This window comes from Equus quagga, chromosome 2 (genome assembly GCF_021613505.1).
Source record: "Equus quagga isolate Etosha38 chromosome 2, UCLA_HA_Equagga_1.0, whole genome shotgun sequence".
NCBI lineage: Eukaryota > Metazoa > Chordata > Mammalia > Perissodactyla > Equidae > Equus > Equus quagga.
In genome coordinates this window covers 15,587,959-15,607,941 of record NC_060268.1, presented here as the reverse complement: position 1 = coordinate 15,607,941, position 19,983 = coordinate 15,587,959, and the positions used below count along the sequence as shown (strand labels likewise).

General features: G+C 36.8%; 1 protein-coding gene across 1 annotated transcript in view; it reads left to right on the top strand.

Annotated features, from left to right (window-relative positions):
- Positions 1–19,983, top strand: part of NPAS3 (neuronal PAS domain protein 3) — a 718,494-nt gene that overhangs the window by 130,623 nt on the left and 567,888 nt on the right. The window contains exon 2 of the mRNA XM_046654357.1: positions 12,475–12,719. Coding sequence (XP_046510313.1) covers positions 12,641–12,719 — 79 coding nt within the window. The 5' untranslated portion in view covers positions 12,475–12,640. The remainder of the gene's footprint in view (positions 1–12,474; positions 12,720–19,983) is intronic.

Genomic DNA, 19,983 nt, shown 5'->3' with positions numbered 1-19,983 from the left:
TCTTTTTAGTTTCATGTGTACTTATATTAGGATACAACCTTCTGTTTCTCCATAAGCAGCTCGCAAACTTATGAAATAAACAAGAAAATGTGCCTAATTACTTTATCCTTATTTTATTTTATATATTTTGAACATTTATTTTATACATTGAAATGTTTCCTAGTGCTATCACCCTCTTACGTAACTAGTTTTGGCTTTAGAGTAACATACTTGTTGTAGTTCCTCAAAGTCAGATTTTTATGGGAGGACTAAGCATCTATCAGGGTTTTTCAAAAGAATTTAGAGTACAAAGAGGACTTGGTTTCTCACTGAGTAATGGAAGCCTAGAAATAAACAGGCATCTCCTAAGTTGTCCCACTTTATAAAGTACCTCAGCAAGATATCATGACTCCTCAAATTAAATTTTGTGTGGTAATCCCTGGCACATAAAAACATCTTGGGTGCTGCATATATATAACGGCATGGAGCCACCTTACCACCAAGGGTCAAAACCTGTTAAAAATGGGAAGTACAACGGTCAATGAAACTAACAATGAATAATACTGATTATAATAGTTTGGTCAGTGTTAGAGAGCTCGGTAGAGATCTCAACATATCATCATTTGTGGCACTTCTTAACCTAGAGCTGAGTCAGGATCTGAGAATGTGCTTCAGGAAACCCATTGTATGCAGTATTTTGTGTGTTTGTCTGTGTTCTTGCTGTTAGAATCTACAGTTGCCATCAAATTGTCAAGGGGTTAGTGACACTTGGAAAAAAATCAGTCACCAAATGGGACCACACTTCAGCCCTAACCAAGCAGGTGGCATGCTGTACACTGGGAAAAGCACTGCTTTTGGGTTTAGAGGGACCGCAAAGGACACAGGAACGCAGACTGTGTGGCTAAGGTCTCCGTCATCTGGTTGGAGACATTTGTGGGATAACTCGAGAAGTCACGAGGACCTCTCCCAGCAGTGCCAATTCCAGCTCTCTTCTAGAGGAATGACCAAGCCAAGCAATTTCTCCAAATATTTTTCAGACCTTACTATTGCAAGAAGTGGTGACAGGATGACATTTAATAGCACTAACAGGTAAACCATTTATTAAATGAAAAATACCTTTAGCATCAAGGCTCTTCAAAGGCTCAACTGGGACTCCGTAAAATTACATTTTTACTGTTTTTTCAAAAAGTAATTTTTATAGTAAAAAAAAATACATGTTTATTGAAGAAACCTCAGAAAATAGTTACCTCCCTCTTCTTCTTCCTCCCCTCCCCCCACAAGGAATTTCCACCCTGTAGAAATAACCAATCTTAACATTTTTGTTTATGGGAAATTAATTCAGATATGGATATATTTACTTCTTTATCTGTCTATGTAGACTATAGCTATTTAGTTGTTTAATCCCATTATACATGCTGCTTTATAGACTGTCTCTTATCACTTAACATGTTTTTTTGTAAGTTTTTTGTAAATTTTGTAAAATTTTTTGTAAATTTTCTAAACATTTTTCCAAGTCATTGAAGATCTTTTTCAACATCCTTGTTCAATATCTTGAGAATATTCCATAATTTGTTTCTAAAGTTTATTTATCAAAGAAGCAGTGAATATTCTTCTGCTAATATAATCACATCCTGAGTCAGGTTGGGTCAAAAGAAGACAAATTTCTAAGCCTTCAGATGTGTATTTGCCAAAGCGTTCTCTAGAAATAGTAACAGTCTGCACCACCAGCAACTATACACTGTGCTTTTGGAATCTTGATGAAAGGTTAAGTAAAATTACATCTTAAAAAACCAGTCAGATAGGTGGGGGATAGAGTATATGGTCTCTTAAGACTGATGGACCTGTATTCTCAGTTGTGATGTTTAAGGAAACAGTGACCATTTTCCTTAATTATCTCACTCTCACAAAGGAATGCGGGCAGTTAGAGTACATTGGTGTGTTCATTGATGTCAAGTAAAAGCATGTGCTGTGTTGGCCGTGTTCACATGACCATAACTTTCATTTTTCATGCTTAAAGATCTTCAAACTTCTCAAAGCATGCTCTCTCCTTTCCAAGTTTCTCGCATCAAGCTTGAAAGTTTTCAAAAGCTTTCTTCCACTTAGTTGTGCTTTCAAAAGTGTTTGAAATCACACTTAAAAAAAATTAAAGGAAAAAATGAATTTTCCCTCTAGAAAAGGTCATTCGAATTTGAATTCCAAAGCAATTTAGTTTGGGACTTAGAGCAATTAATAGCAATTCTATCTACTCCAAATTGGAATGTGTTTATAAGCTTGAAAAATAGAGGTTTTATTGGATATTTCATTAAGGAATTAGTGTTTTCATAACTACTATTATGGAATTTATTGGGTGATTATAAATTAAATAAAACTTTACATGTGACTTTGTTGTCATACAAATACGATGGGAAGGGGGAATCATGAGGACTTTATTCCTGTAGAGGCGGGAGGTGCAGCGGTAAGGAAAATGTACATGAGTCATCCTCTCAAGGTTCAAATTCCAGCTCCAGCCATCTTTTCCTCTCTGTGCTTTGATCTTATTTGTGAGATGAAGGGCAATAATACTTCCAGGGTGACCAACTGTCCTGGTTTGCCCAGGACTGTTCTGCTTTTAGCACTGAAAGTCCAGAATCCAGGGAAAGCCCTCCGAGACAAGATGATGCCCAGTTTTCAGGGATAAGTGTGGAAAGTTGGAGGGAAAGTACAAAACCCATAAAAGTGGCCCCCAAAATAGGGGCTGAAAGCAACACTGTTTTTAGTATCAGATATATCCAGCACAGATCATCTGCCTTCCATAGTTGCTGTTAGTTTTTTCCCTCCTCATTGCTGATACTGGCAAGCATGATTAAATGAGATAATGTTTAAAACATCTAGACCCCCCCAGGGATCTGAAATATATAGTAAGCATTCAAAGATGTTCGCTTTTATTATTATTATCTTGTGGTCCATACTGTTCTTTGGTGGTACTGGATAATCTTAAAAAGCAGACACAACCTGTGTACATTCCTCCTATTGATATTACGAAAATTAGTACCATAGTTCCCTTGGAGTGGTGGAAGTTCCAGCAAGTGCCCTCTGGATAGTCAGTGAAACGTCCTGCCATCACAGGGTGCCCACCATTCTCTCTCATTTTGCCCTTCGGCAGAGATGCTCTGACTCTCAAATATTTAGCAGTAGACTTTCCTCTCAATGTGTGCTCACGACTCCGGTTACTGTTAATGGAAGTTACACATGTGTGCTCGCCAGGATGAAAAAGCCTTTATCCCATGTCGGGCAAAGACCCGTGCTCCTGAATCTCTTTCTAAACTTCAGACCTGAAGAGAGCAGTGCAGGCAATTGCTGCTTTCTCACTATATTAGCTTCTTCAATTTCCTTTTAATTGGAGCCTGCAACCCAGATTCTTGTAACTTCAGGGGGACGAACAATACAAATTAAGATCTGGATGCTTTCCAGGAAGGGCTCAGCTCAAAGAACACTTTTTTTTTTTCTTTTAACCCAGTTGTGGCTGTTCACAAATCACATGCAGTCGCCTAATGAGTCCATATTTTCTTCTGAGGTTTCACATTTCCAAACTACACTGCAGAGAAAGTAAGGGGAGTGTTCACCTTCCTCTGGTGTGAACTGACTGATTGAACGTACAGAACAGATAAATACGAAAATAGTCAAAATTCTAAATCAGCATCACAGAACCTTCGAATACGCTACCTTACCCTTATTCAGGACATTCATTTCTCCCCAAGAATTCTGTTTAATGTATAAGACTTCAATTTATGTTTAAGAACTAGTAAACTATAGCAGTTTGACAGCCATTCACACTTAATTCTGTGCATTAAACCAACAGCATTCTTTTCCACAAACATCCATTGTTAGGACAATACTCTCAGACAGAATTTATGAGAAATGGAATTATGTTACCAAGGAGATAGCATTTACTATAATGAAGAGTAGATCCTAGAAAATGGCCCCTTTTACAGCAGCTCAGAGCAGAGCCACAAAAGCAATTGATTGGTCTTGGCATTTAGTCTTATATCAGCTGTGTCATCCATAGCTTCAGGAGTGAGAACACTAATCTAAAGTGACATTTCTGTTCTGGCGGGCTTTTCTGCCCTGATGAAAGCAATTACTTCATTCCTAAATGATAATTTGCGGGAGTTTCAACCACTTTAATTGATAATTTTTTTTTGTTGTTCTGAGTTCAATTGTGAAGTGATTAGCTGATTTGGTAAATAGAAGTTTAAGGTGTAAAATATACAAGTTGCCCCAAGGTAAAGTGCTATTTATTGGGTGGGGAGAAATTACTTGGTAAAGCCGTGGCTCTTCCTTTATTATGGAACTGCCAGTTGTATAGCCTAAAGTTCTTGAGGAAAATGAAGAACAAAACACTTTGATTCATGAGGTTTTGGCAGACACTAAAGCATACAATGAATAGTTTGGTCTTGCTGCGGTTCATTCAAGGGCTATTTGAATCAAGGTGAACATCGGTTGAAAAGGATTGCTTGGACCTCTCAGCTTTCTTTATTACTATTCTAATGACTCATTCTGGAATTAAATCCTCTTATTTAAAGTGTTAAGAATGAAAATGCTCATTGGCTAAAACCAATTAATTTAATTATTAAGTTCAAACATACACAAGGCATTTTCTGAAGATGAGGGAAGGCATTCAATTGAATGGCTTTAATTACTCTTTTGATCTATTTTACCATAAGTCAAAAATGGGTCGTAATTATTCAGTCAGAATATATCTCAGTTTAAAAGTTTTAAGATTGCATCTTGATTTTGATACTTTATCCAATGTTAGCAGTTACAGATGTTTTTGACACATTTTTTAAACAATTTCATGATATTTTCTTGCATAAGGAAAAATAATGATCTCTTCACATGTTAAATGAGAAAAATAAGGCAAGAATGAAGGTCAAACTGATTTACCACATCAAACAGTCTTTGTCAGCCAAGCTTAATATATCCTGAGTTTGTGGAACAAATGAAATTTTGCTGCTATGTTACACTTTGCTTCCAAACAACCATTACAACTGGTTTTATATATTGTGTGAGCATCAGACCATCAAACAGTGCATCTTTACTGACGTGTTGCCGCAGTGATGATCTACGGCAGCAATCTGCCATTTATATAAGGGCAAAATGTGCATCTATATTTAGTTGTGAAATTGGCCTATTATACTCTTGATGTTTACAGAGGCTAACATAAATTAATGATGACAGCTATGAGCAGTGCATTAGTTAAGCAGCAGAGTTCTTACCTTGAACTTGAAGGTTCCAGTTTTAACTTCCAGCATATACTATGCTGCTTTCTTCACACATTAAAGGAAGGTTTCTGAAATTATTACCTTTTCTTGGTGAGCATTAAAAAACTTCAATTTGTGAGCTCTGTTGTGCATAATCCTACCAGGTAATAGGTATTTATACATTTCTCAATTATATTACCTTGTAAAAAAGATGATATTTACAATCATGGGGAAAAAAGTACTCTTGAAAGATTTTTTGTTTCTTTGTAGCAGGCTGATTTGATTGACTTTGAACTCTATGTGATGTCAATGTGTGGTGGGCTGTCTTGTCGGAAGTAATGAAGGGAGGACAAGCAGAGCTTATAGAATCTTTACTGTACTTTTTCCCTGGGAAAGCTCCTCATTCAGCTCATGTCAGGGCAGGTGTAGGTACTGGAGTAACTATAGATTTCACCATTAACTATGACCAGAGATCTGACAAGTATGCAGGTGTTCAAAGGTTCATGAGTTAAAATGCTGAAGCCTTTGATGAATTTTTGATGGCTGCATTTTTAATACAGGTCGACCTTCTTCCTTTGAGGCTGCATGCCAGATTAATTGATAAATAGTAGAAGTGTGTAGTGCTGAGTTCTCCTAAGCAAAACAAGTAGGAAAATCCATAGAACCCTGCCTGTCTGGTTCCTTAGAAGTACTTTAAAAAGGTAAAATTTCACGTGCTTTTGACCCCTACTTTCATTTCTCCAACAGTTCGATGACCAAAACATGCCGTGTTGTTTTATAAAGTCTGGTTATTGTATTCTAAAGTTTACATGAAGGTATTAAAACTACGGCTTAGAGGATTTTCATGTAGCGATACTGTGGACTTTTCGATAATGTCAATATCAGAAGCCTTTCCACAAATATAAATTAGAAAAAAACCGTGATAAAAATCTGGCTATGAAGTCGTCATTGGAGAGGAAGAAACATTTGATTAAGTTGACTTACTTCTGTTGTTCCTCTGTGACAATTATTATTTTTGCTCTTTGTTATCCTCTGTAGATCTCCAGCTATATTATTTCCGTAATCATTATAACTATTTCTGTGAAGTAGGAAACCAAAGTAATCAATTTTGCAAAGCTAAATTTTATCAGCTACAGAGGATAACTTACCTCTTTTAATTTAATGAGTCATCAAATCCAAAGTTGTGTTTTTTCCACCGCGGACAAATGGCCCAGTAAGCAACTGACACCCTTATCCAGCTCTTTAGCAGCTTCAGAGAGACTGCAAATCCTGAGTCAGTGTCATAATATTGGCTTTGTGACGGTGGCAATGCCTGTTCTTTACCTTTTTTGGGGCGGGGGGGCGGGGTGTTGTTATCTTTTGCTTGTTTCTGGCTCAAGTAGAATTTCATGAGTCAGCCTTGTCCTCAGTGTGGAGGCCCAAGCTGCAAATGCTGCTATGCTTCCACATTTCCCCCAGCACCACATGGTCTGGGTGAGCTCTCCATGGTCCTGGATTTGGGCCTTTGCCTAACATCAAGGAGAACTTTGAGATTTTTGGTGTTCTGGAAAGATATTTTGACAGATCATCTTCCTGCTAGGAGTACACATATACTCTTTCTGACTAATAATTATCATTTCAATTCTGAAGTTTTCCAGAGAAGTTTCCACAATCTTCCTGAGTAATCTGTTTCCTTAACACCTGTTTGGATGTTCACTTTTATGTGTAAACAAAATTGCTTGTCTTGCAATTGAATGCCATTTTTTCTACTTGAGTGAACTGAAAAATGGCCACTTATTATTCCTAGTACAGAAGATATTTATTTATAAGTCTTTAATCTTCCATTAATGAAACATTTATTTTTTTTATTTGAACAACTCATGAGATATACCTGTGGTATACAGTGGATAGACCATTGACATAAGGAGGACTATAATGAAAAATCAGTATCTGCAATAAAGGAGTTTTATTTCACTTAAGTACACAATCTAATATATCAGAACCAGTAAATAGAAATCATATTGATGAGGACAGAGTGTACATTACAAATGAGCATTGTTGACCTCAATGCATAGAACAATCAGTGTGAAATGAGCTTAGGTTTCCCTTTAACACATCTCACACAATATTGCTGTGTACCAGGCACCATTGTCAATACTTTACAAAAGTTGATTTAACTCCAACAAGAACCTTATGCAGCTGATAGTATTATCATCCCATTTCACAGATAAGAGAAATTGAGGTAAAATACGTTAAATAATTGGCTGAAGTTTACATAATTAGTAAGTTATAGAGCCAGGATTTAAATGCAGGTCATCTGGCTACACAGTCTATGCACTTAACCTCACCCCTCTGCTAGTGTAGATGACATGCTGAGAGAGGCGTCAGACAGAACTTCAAGAAAGTGATAATCATGATTCAAGAGAACATGGAAGGAGTTTAATAAATTTACTAAAAGCAAAGGTCATAAATGGCAGTAGGGAAAGGGGTTTGAGAACAATGAAGAAAACAAACAGGTATTTAGAATTAAAGAAACTGTAACTAGAGTCGGAAAAAAAGGTGGTAGAAAAGAAGCTTGGTTAAAGAAAATTATGAAGAATTATGGAGAAATAGCATGGTAATCAGATGTGGTACTAAGATTAAAACAGTTGGACTTTTTTCCCCAGATAAGTTTTATAATAATAGTAATCGTTAATGTTTATATAGTGTTTTCAGTATGGCAGACGTTTAGCACTTTACATATATTAGATCAATTACTCCTCTCAAAGATATTATGAAGTATTATTATAATGTCCACTTTCCAGATGAGGAAACTGAGGCCTATAGAAGTTGAGAGACCTACCCAGGGTTGCCCAGCTGGTAACTGAGTGATGATATGAATACCTGTGATCTGGCTACAGAGCCCACACTCCTAACCCCTGGGCTTCCAGCAAAGTTAAGGATGGGTTGACTATACTTTGAGCATCTCTAAGTCTTTCCAACTTCTTAGAATTCTTCTCTGTTGTAAAACTCTGAAGTAGACTCTACCACATTTAGAGTTTACAAACTATCTTCATTGTTAAAATCTAGAATTGTCCAAGGAGTTACTGCTTTATAGTCTGCAATATACTACTATGAAAATTAGCATATGAGCCATTGCTGTGCTGTCAGGAGATTTGCCAAATTTGCCTTGTTTGTCATCCTCATGTTACAAGATGTTAAAATTGAGGCTCGACTTTTTGACTTAGAATCACACTGCCTGCAAATGACCAAGGTGGGTCTTCTAACTCCTTCACCAAGACTCTTTCCACAAAATGCACAACTTGTCAAAGGAACTTAAAATCCATAAGAGAATTAAAAAAAAAGAATCACTTTACATTTAATAAGCGATGTCCTCTGAATCTTCATTACTGGTAAAAATTTTTCCATTGCTTGTTATCTATGCTTAAAGGTATAACTTCAGAGACTTGTAAAAATTGTTTCAAAATGTTGAATGGAAACATACATTAATTAATATTATTTTAACCAGGGATATTTGTTTAGGATAAATTAATTCTACCAACATCAATGACAAAAAGAGGAGTGAATCCAACTTTCTAAACCTTATAAGAGGAAATTCTAGGCATTGTGTTATTACTCTTTTGGTTGGGGTAATGGACCCTTTTTGAGGATCTGAATAATTTACTGTCACTCCCAAAATATACACATATACCCGTATTTTTGCATATGATTTGCAGATACGTATATATATGTGTGTGCTTTTTGAAATAGTAGTTGAATTTGTTGTTTTTTGATGGTAGTGGTAAGTATTAGTGAGATGATATAGCATCGTCAAAGAGAGCTGAAATTTTGATTTGCGGAAGATTAGTGAAGAAACTCTTTTTCCTGCTTTTCAGAGTCTAAGTGGTTGATCATTAGAGCAGTGAGGAGTTTGGGCCCAGAGAGTAACTTATTGTGAATCTGAAGTTTAATCATATTTTAGACAGCAGAGATTGGCACCATAACTCTTATTCACATACAACTGATCCATTCTTTCTTTAGTATTCTAGAAATCCAAACGTAATTTTTTGGTTTAGAACAGAATGTATAAATACAAAGTTTACTTTAGATTTTATTGTTGTCCTTAATTCAATTTGCTTATAACTAGTCTCTACTTCACAAAAGCATGCAAAAGATTAATCTACAATGTATGTCATTGTCCTAAGGTCTTTAGCTTCATCTGTTCTGTCAGCATTTCCACAACCTTTACAATCCTTTGACTGTATTTTAGTGCTGTTGCCCTCAAAACCAATTACTCCTCATTACAGACAGTGCTATCATTCTGAAAGTCTTCGGAACTGTAGTGTTTGCATAATGATGTGATGTGGGAGTCATGGAAACTCTTTGTTATTAAGATTATGGCCAAGAAGATTACTTAAATAGAGTAACACAGTGTGTGTTAGGGTTAAGAAAAGATAAAGGAAGTGGGGCGCGGGGGAGAGGGGAGTAGAGAAGGGAAAAACAATAAGGAGGTGGGACAGGAACACACAAAAACAGTTCTGCCCAGTAGTATTTTACAAAAGTCACGGTCAGAGGGCACTGTTTAGGCAAGGCATCCAAAGGCATTAGTGTCCACGTATGGACTTCCTTCCCTGAGAGGACATAGGAAACCATCTCTCCTCTATGCAGCCTGTAGAGCCTATGGGGTTGTTCCCTGTGATCTTGGGCTTTGCCTCCCCGTAGGATTAGTTTTTTTCCTCAGATTATTGATAAAATTATGTATTAATATTAATTTCAGAATAATTGCCTAATCCTCTACTTGCTTTAGTTGAATAGAGAACTTCCTAGTATGAATATTAGTAATATTAATTAAATAACAAATGAGTCCCTTTTTGATCATTTGAGTAACATTAATAGAAGAAAATTACATGTAACATCCATGTAAAACTACCTTCAAGACTGGCCTCCCAAATCATTAGCCATTTGTAAAATGAGTCCCTGCTCTCTTATTGACTAAATGACATGTTTTATTTGGCTTGCATGATTTTAAAAAGGCTTTAATTACTAAATATATTAAAATTTGGAAATGCCATGTAAAAATTCAGATTTTGTTCTCTAGAAATAGCAACACCAGCAATCTGGCAACGCCAGGTATGCCTTCCCCCAAAGCAGCAGTCGCTTGAGACTGTGTGCTTGCTTTGCTGGGGCTGTGCTCCTCCAGTCCAATTGCCGTCAGGTCTCTGTACTTGAAGCACTGCACTCCACAACTGGTAGAGAAAACACGTCAAAAGACATAATTCAAATTTTGGCACAGCTGACTTAAATGGTGTGAGATTGCTTTCATTACGTAAGGGGAAGAATGCATAATCATCCTTTCATCCTAAGATGTTAACTTGGATTTTGGTTGTACTTATACCATGTCAGATTTTAAGGCCTCTCTCACTTTATTTACATGGTTTTCAATAAGCCAAAATTGAGCATTTATAGATTTGGAGGCTAGCCAAGGTATTGGGAAATAAGTGGCATAACGTGTCTTTTCCTTGTAAATTAGTGATATTTCTGCCTGAGGTTATCACCTGCCACATCAAGAGACAAAGGTTTTTCACCTGAGACTGCTGTGACTCTGAAAATGATAGCATTAACGTGTCTAGTTCTAAGAAATACATTACAGTTATGCATCGCTTAATGACAGGGATATATTGTGAGAAATGTGTCGTTAGACAATTTCGTCATTGTGCAAACATCATAGAGTGTACTTATACAAACTAGATGGTGTAGCCTACTACACACCTAGGCTACATGGTACTAATCTTATGAGACCACCATCATATATACAGTCTGTCATTGACTGAAATGTCATTATGCAGCACATGACTGTAGTTAGCTAATATAGAATATTTTCTTAATAGAGTGAAACTGGTTGAGATATTGGCCTAGCAAGTATTTGACCAAAGCATTATGGCATTACTTAAATTACATGGATATTCAATAAGATATTCTGAGTGTCTGCAGTGAATTCAGTGTTTCTGCCATGAACAATATCAGGTGTGCTAGAATGTAATATGGAATAATATTGTCTATCTTATATTAATAGAGTTGGAGCCACGCTGCTGAACTCATTTTGATCGATTCCTCTGGGTCTTGATTCCTCCTTTGGTTCTCTCTTTCTTGTTATTTTATAATGGGAAAGAAGAATGCTAGATTCAGAGATTTCAGATGCCTTCAGAGTTCAATAAAATGGATACTTACAAATGATTTTAATAGTACTGTGGTACTATAAATATTGCCCAAATACTTATCATCAGGGTCTGGTTTTGAATTTATTTTTTTGTCAGACACAAAACAGAGCAATTCAAAGTAGATGGAATTCTCCTGTCAGGTGCTCACACACAACTTCAGTTCCACCAGAATCTGCCCTCAGCAAAGTGAGCAAACTTCAAACAGAAATGTGCATGAATAGTTAAAGGGAAATGCTGGATCTCACCTGTTGCCTCTTCTGTGAAGTAATATGTCTATAATGTTTATAAATTTTAATAACCCTTACAGGGCTTTATCTTTCAACATTAAATTTATATTATCTTGAAGTTTGACTTTTCTGGGCAATATATTTTATTCTCTGGTATCTTAGAGAATCTATCCATCTACTAATGTATGTCCATTAATAAAGAATTAAAGTATTCTCTTATCAGCCAATCACTGGCACGTTTATAAAGTTACATTTAAATCTTCATTTTTCAGTAAGATGTTTTCTTTATCTGACTGAAGCTCGTGATCCCTATTGAGGCCTGGAAACACATCATCATTTTATTTGTTGATTCTGTGAATGGGGTTTGTGTTTATCCTTTGTTCCCCAAGATGATAATGGAAACAAATTTTTTAAAATGTGTCCTTTTGATGGTTAAAGATCCCATAGTGATAAACAGTTAAATGAACGAAATCATTGGCTTGAGAATAGATATATTACAAGCCCAATCTTTTAAATTACTTATAGCTGATAGCATCAAGCATCACCTGTAAATCTTATGTTATGTCTTGAAAACAATGAATGTATCTCAATGCGTGGACTATTGGAGGAAAAAAACCTAACAAGCAGACAGTTGTTCCTCATTGCACTTGAGTCAATGGCATAAAAGTCCAGCGGTAGAATTTATGGTTTTAGTGGACATTGTCTGGAGCTCATTTTACTATGGCCCTGGAATTTTGAAGAAGATTTTGGTAGATTTTTGCTGGGGAAGAAAGGAAATAGAAAAAAAAAAAGCTTTCTGTCCGATGACAGAATCACGTTTTAAACAACACTTTTTCACTCCTTTGATTTCAGTTTACAAGCATTGAGAAAGGAGAAATCCCGAGATGCTGCTCGCTCCCGCCGGGGAAAAGAAAATTTTGAGTTCTATGAATTGGCCAAGTTGTTGCCTCTTCCTGCAGCCATCACTAGCCAGCTTGACAAGGCATCCATAATTCGACTTACAATTAGCTATCTGAAAATGAGGGACTTTGCTAACCAGGGGGACCCTCCGTGGAACTTGCGAATGGAAGGCCCTCCCCCTAACACATCAGTAAAAGGTAAGTCTTAAGCCACTGTTCATTCTGGAATATGGTGGTCTATAGGTGTCTCTTAAGATGAAATGTTTACCATCATCCTTTCTTCTTTTCCTGCATCTCAATCCTTTAAAGGGATACAAATGTGGAAATCTGAACTCTGCATGAGAAAGACACCATGTGAAGGTGAAATAAACCTCTTCTATTTCTATTTTATTTTCAAAAAGTTTGTCAGCCTGAATATTCTATCACTTTATATAAGGTTTCAGAGAAATGAGAATGAAATGAGTTACATTAAAGTGCTTTATGGGTTTAATTTGTTATGCTAATATGTGTACATTATTATTAATGGGTGGAATATGAAAATATTTGTTAAAGGATGGAGCTAATGTTTTCTGTCTTTAGTGACCAAAGAGAGGAAGGGAGCAGAGTCCAACTGTAGCAGACATTTTGAATCCTGATTTTATTGACGAACAAAATAATCAATCCGTGTACTAATGTTTTAAGTCTCTAAACATGTTGCCTAAAAGTTGTAAATACAAACATATATTTATATTTGCCCTCCAAATCCTTGATGCAGTTACCCTCAGAATTTGTTATTTTAAAATTTTAGGCCTTCTTCACTCTGATAGTTGAGAGGTATTTTCTTGTGTGTTCCTGAAACTCCTAATAATTTATGGCATTTTTAGCATATGAATATGCATGCATATGTTTATTGATGTATATGTGGTGTTGGCCTTTGATTCTCTATCTTTAATGATGTGTTATTCAAGGCATGGGACTTAAGGGATCTTTTAGTTTCTTGTGCCTTAACTTTGTGTCTAGACTCTTGATGAGCATAGAATAAAGCTGGACGTCTGGCGGAGTTGCAGGCAACCACCTCTGGGGGAGGAATTAGGTGTTTTAGTTATGTGATTACGCCATGATAACTACTTTTGAAGTCCCTGTACTCTTGGCTCTTGTAGGAAAGGGTACTAGTGGGGAGTAGTACAGGATTCAAATCTCTTACGGGATTCAAATTAAAATGAAGAGTCAAAAACAGTGGCTATCTACTGTGCTAAGAGGTGTCATTATGTATGTGTATGTGCATGTGTGAATCTGTTCAAATCTTTGGATTGTTACTTAGGGATTGTGTTTCTTATGCTTATGAGAGAAGGAAAATTAGAATTTAAATTATAACAGGTTACTTTCCACTAGAGCAGGGGTTGGCAAACATTTTTTGTCAAGGGCCGTATAGTAAATAGGCTTTGGGGAGTCCTCTACTCTGCCACAGTAGCATGAAATCAGCCATAGATGATACGTAAATAGGGTGTGGCTGTGTTCTAATAAAACTGTGCTTAGAAACAGGCAGCTGCCACTAGATTTGGCCCATAAGCCATAGTTCACCGACTCCTGCTCTAGAGTGTAAGAATGACATTCAAAGGTTGAGGAGAACATGCAACAGAGGGAGCTGTCAAGGGGACCTTCTGCCCTTCAGAATGTAGATGTCAACTTGGTAATACACCAGTCCATGTTCCAGCTGTTAAAGGAGTAGCGAATTTTCCCAGGCTAAAGATGTGAATATAATTCTAGTAAATATGTTGTATACGTTAGAGTTCATTCAATAGGCTGTCTTTGTGTTTATTCCAAATCACGCAACATGAAAAGATAAGTGCAACAGGTTAGAAATCACACAATGTGCAAAATATACTCATTAAATTTGAAATACATTCATTGAGGGACTAGACTTATATTAAGTTGTTTGGCATAATTATCTTTTATTTCCATTTTTTTTAATGAACATGATCACCATATATGTGTGTGTGTGTGTGTATATATATTTTTCTTTTCCTAAGGAAGATTATCCTTGAGCTAATATCTGTTGCCAATCTTCTTCTTTTTTTTTTTCCTGAGGAAGATTATCCTTAAGCTAACACCTGTGCCAGTCTTCCTCCACTTTATATGTGGGTCACCACCACAGCATGGCTGACAAGTGGTGTCGGTCTGCATCCAGGATCTGAACCCATGAACCTGGAACACTGAAGTGGAGCATACTGAAGTTCAACCACTATACCATGGGATTGGCCCCTTATTTTTATTTTATTTTTTTATAGAAGTTGGCAGTTATAGGCTTCCTTGGTAGTTGTGGCTACCAAAGTAGGAAAATCTAATGGTTCCATGATCTGTCCGTTATTCTGTGATGTGATGATCCTGCTTACTTTTAGAATCATTGCCTTTTAAAGATTCAAAATCATAAATCATATAGAAGTATGCCCTCATTTAACAGGTGAGAGAATTGATGTAGGGAGAGTTTCCAGTTTACCGTTAAGTGTTGGCAGAACTAAAACCAGAATCTCATTGTCTTGCCTTTCTGCCTAGTGCTGTTTCTATTATATCATATCATTTCTAACAGTGATATTTGGTTTTTATCACCATCATCAAGCATACTAGGTGAGAATTCTCTTAGCTTTGGACTGTGACTAATAATGCATTTTTACTTTATGGACTTCAATCAACTCAACTCTATAACTGCTTATAATAAAGACAGATAAAGAAGAAGATAAAATATGGTCTTTGCTCTCATGAGTGTTTCAGTTTATGGAAGGACATGGTGATGTTAGGGTGAAAAATGGGGAGATTTGGGTGGATGTTTAGGAGCCTGGAAAGAGAGAACAGATTTTAGTATTTTAAAAATTCCATCCAGATTATGTCAGAACATCCAATTTGGTATGTGTATTCTCCGACAATTAGCAAACAGAGGATAGTCTAGAACTAAAGATGTAAGCATAGTGACTCTATACCGTTTGCCTGACTCTTAAAAGTTGCTAGGAATGCAATGGGCACTTTCCGTAAGCTGGTTCTGCTGTACAATATATGTATATTTTATTGCTTTACTCTAGTTCTTTAATGCACACCTGCTACTCATTCTGATCAAACATTCATGAAACAACAACATCAAAAGAAAGTCATTTTAATTTATTAAGGTCTTCTATGTTGTGCCCTTGAAGAAGTTCATATGGATAAACAAGCTTATATAAATAGCCTGCAGCATCATGTGAAGTGCAGTTCAGAATCCAACAATAAAACTGTAGACATTATACTTCATTCTTCTCCAAGCAGTCTCTTGAATAAACCTAAAGGCATTTGGAAATTTATATGAAAAGTACTTACATCATGTAGGCAACATTTTTTTTAATGTGATGAGTTGTTCATGTTAATAATTAAATTTCAAAGCTTAAATTTAAATTTATCCCACACAACTATATAGGAATTTAATCATTTTAATTTACTGCTTCAGAAAGGTCCTTTACTCTAACCTGTATTCATCACATCTTTTCTTAAAAGTCTATAAAGGTTGATGAGTTTGTTTTGTGATGCTCATTGTGTACAGATTATTACAAGTTATGCTTGCAGAAAGAACACTCGGGTGACAGTGTGTAATACGTCCTGAGTCAATTACTTCATGGAAATGATATGTTAAGCAATTGAAAGGTAACAGATAGTTTTTTCCATTATTTTAGAAATATCTGTATTGTTATAATACAGATCAAATCTACAGTGAACATTATGCATTATTCAAGAAATGACCAGGCATTCTCAGCAGTGTTTCAACTAAATAACTGATGATTGTAACCTTTAAAGAAATCTCATTGTGGTGACTGTTGGTAAATCACTTCTCCATTCATAGTCATCTCTATTTACAGGCTATCTAGAAACCATTATATCTTTTATTAATCTTAAAAGCAATAGCTGCTGATTTGACATTTGCTAAAACTAGATAAATTTTCTGTCTTTCTAATATCAGAGACTTCAGTCAATTTTTGAAGTGTATCTGCTGCAACTCTATTAATCCAGGAATATTTACCACTGTAAGCATAAGTTTTATTTCAATTTAAACGTTGCAACTTTTAAACAATTGGCCCATGTATGTGACAGGCAAGAATGCTGAAATATGTAAAATATGAGACATTTTTGGTCTTTGGAAGGAAACAATTGAAAAATATGTAAGACAACTGGTGATTAAAATTGACTGAACACATTAGGGAAGAACTTTACTATTTTCATAGAATTTCCCTTTGCTATTTCAGGCATCTGTTGTGAATTAAGTGGTAGATGGTTCTGAGAGGAGAGACCTGCAGGTCTTTACTTAAGCAACCCAGGATATGTCCTTAGCCAAAGACCAGACTGTTACTTAAGCAATGATGTTTAAGGGATTCATTTAAAATGGTCATGTAGGGTCACTGAGTAGAGAACACCCTTCTGCGGAACATTGAATTACAACTGCAGTGGTTGTCCCCAAAACTTCGATAGCATTTTATAATATGGTTCTGTTTCCATAGAAGATCGAGATTCCAAGACTGTCTGATAGGTTGTCTTGGTCTAAGCAGCTCAAAGGTCTTCTAGTTCCTGTTCTGGCATTTTGCTGGGTGCTGACACATATTTACTTCTACCAAGCGATATTCATGTTTGGGGGCAAATGTCAGATTCCTCATTATTAAAAGACCGTGCAAAATAAAAGTTCTTAGAATCAGTACATAGCATGTGTACCAGCCTGTGGTATTCTTTATTTTCTTTATTTTTAACACAGGCAAATGGTAGAACCCAGACTGAGCCCTTAGGTTCTAAACACAACCTTCCTGTAGGGCTAGGATCAAAGAAGGAAACTTACACCGCCACCAAATAGCTTGATGAGCAGTGTGTATGTCCGTGTCCGGGATCCAAACCTGCAAACCCTGGGCCACCGAAGCGGAGTATGCGAACTTAACCACTATGCTGCCAGGCCAGCCTACAATATAATTGCCTTTTCTTAGGTATGCTTCTAGGAAGTCTTTTTAATTACGTTGTTGTCCTTTTAAACCTTCTGGTGAAGCTATGACTTCTGAAAGAAGTTCATTTAAGAACTAATCTTACTTTCTTCTATTTTACATCATTATGGGACAGGCAATATTTACTTGACCACGCTTCCAATCGTCATGTCTGACACCCATCAGGAAGGGTTTTCTGACAAATGTGGGCTTGATAATGGCAGAGTAAGTCTCAGACTCTAATTCTGTGAAGTTTCATATTTTATCAGGAAAAGCTTTAATATCTACAAAGGGGGTCTCTAGTCTACCTTCAACGTGAAGGATGTTAGAAAGCATCACGTGTTTCTTGCCACATGCCACTGTCAAAGAATTTGACTGGTCACCATTTTCTTAGTGCATTTGGCACTACTGAGCATCTAGCATTGCCCTCAACCCCAAACATCGACTCAAGGAAAGCCTATTTGTGAGAGTGATGACTGCGAACCTGTGAATATTCAGGTGTACTAGTTAGCCATTGCAGGGCAACAAGCATCACAACATCTCTGTAGTATGCCAGAAAGCTTTTACTCCTCATGTAGCTATGGCTAGTTGGGGGCTTGGCAGATCTAGGCTGGGGTTAGTTGGGTGGTTCTACTTCTTGCCACAGCTCTGACTGGGCTCGTCTCCTTGCTGAGGGTTCAGCTCAGGTCTGTCCCCTGTCAAGCGGCAGCAGACACTTGGGAGAAGAGCTTTTCTTTTTTAAATCGTTTTATTGAGGTCGTCTTGGCTTATAACATTGTGTAAATTTCAGGCGTACATTATTATATATCAGTTTCTGTATAGACTGTGTCGTGCTCACCATCAATGGTCTAATTTTTATCTATCACCATACATATGTGCCCCTTTACCCATTTTGCCCTCCCCAACCCCTTCCCGGTGGTGGTAACCATTAATCTGTTCTCCTATCCATGTCTTTGTTTATCTTCCACTTATGAATGAAATCGTATGGTGTTTGTCCTTCTCCTTCTGGCTTATTTCACTTAGCATAATACACTCAAGGTCCATCCATGTTGTTGCAAATGGGATGATTTTGTCTTTTTTATGGCTGAGTAGTATTCCATTGTATATATACCATGTTGTCTTTATCCATTTGTCTGTTTATGGACACCTGAGTTGCTTCCAAGTCTTGGCTACTGTGAATAATGCCACGATGAATACTGGGGTGCATCAATCTCTTTGAATTGTTAATTTCATGTTCTTTGGGTAAATACCCAGTAGTGGGATAGCTGGATCATATGTTATTTCTATTTTTAATCTTTTGAGGGATCTCCATACTGTTTTCCATAGTGGATACACCAGTTTGCATTCCCATCAGCAGGGTGTGAGGGTTCCCTTTTCTCCACATCCTCTCCGACATTTGTTATTTCTCATCTTGTTAATTATAGCCATTCTCACAGGTGTAAGGTGATATCTCATTGTAGTTTTGATTTGCATTTCCCTGATAAATAGTGGTGTTGAATATTTTTTTGTGTGCCTGTTGGAAATCTGTATATCTTCTTTGGAAAAATGTCTGTTTGTATTCTCTGCCCATTTTTTTGATTGGGTTGTTTTTTGTTGAGTTCTTTATATATTTTGGAAAGTAACCCCTTGTTGAGTATATTATTTGTGAATATTTTCTCCCAGTTGGTGGCAGAAGCTCTTTTCATGGTGATGGCAAAGGTGTAAGAGGGATGAGCATGAACAGAACACCTCTTAAGGATTATTTCTGGAGATTTCTGGAACTGTGGACGAAAGAGTGTGTGTGTACTTTTTTGCATCCTACATAGGATTCATCAGTCTGTCCCTCTCTTCACTGTCATCTATTCTTTCTCTAGCAATACTGGATACCAAAAACCATACTTTTTTGCCTTTGTCATGCCATCATCTGACTGAAATGCCCTTTTCCTTCTTTTAGTTTTGCTGAATTCCTATTCATCTTTCAAAACCCAGCTCAGGTGTCACCTTCTCATGTAAATCTTCTCTTCTTCCTTAGAACGTTAGTCAGTTCTTTTCATAGCTTGCTTCTACAGTTTCTACAGTCTGCTGTTGCTTTATATCAATTCATAATTCTTTTCTAAATGTACCTGTCTCTAAATTTAGACGATGAGCTATTCGATGGAACAGCCTGGGTCATCTTTTGTATGTTTATATCTCCATGTGCAGTACCTGGAAAAGGATTTAACCATGTTTTTAAATTGGTTGATATGGAATTGGACTGTATCTTGAGATTGCTCTTAGCAGAGCTAAATAATGCTGATGAGAGTTATGGGTGGGTCTAAATGATAAGCTAGGAAGAAGAAAAAAAAACAGAGTGAAAATAAAAGGAAAGACAGAAGGAAAATGGAGGGAGAATGATGGAATAGTGTGAAACGGAGGAGAAAATAAACGGTGTATTGGGTAGGAGCTAGGAGGAGTGGTAGCCCCCAGGGTGAACTGCCAGTCCCGGCTCTGTAAGGGCCTTCCCCTTAACATGTTTCTCTCATGTA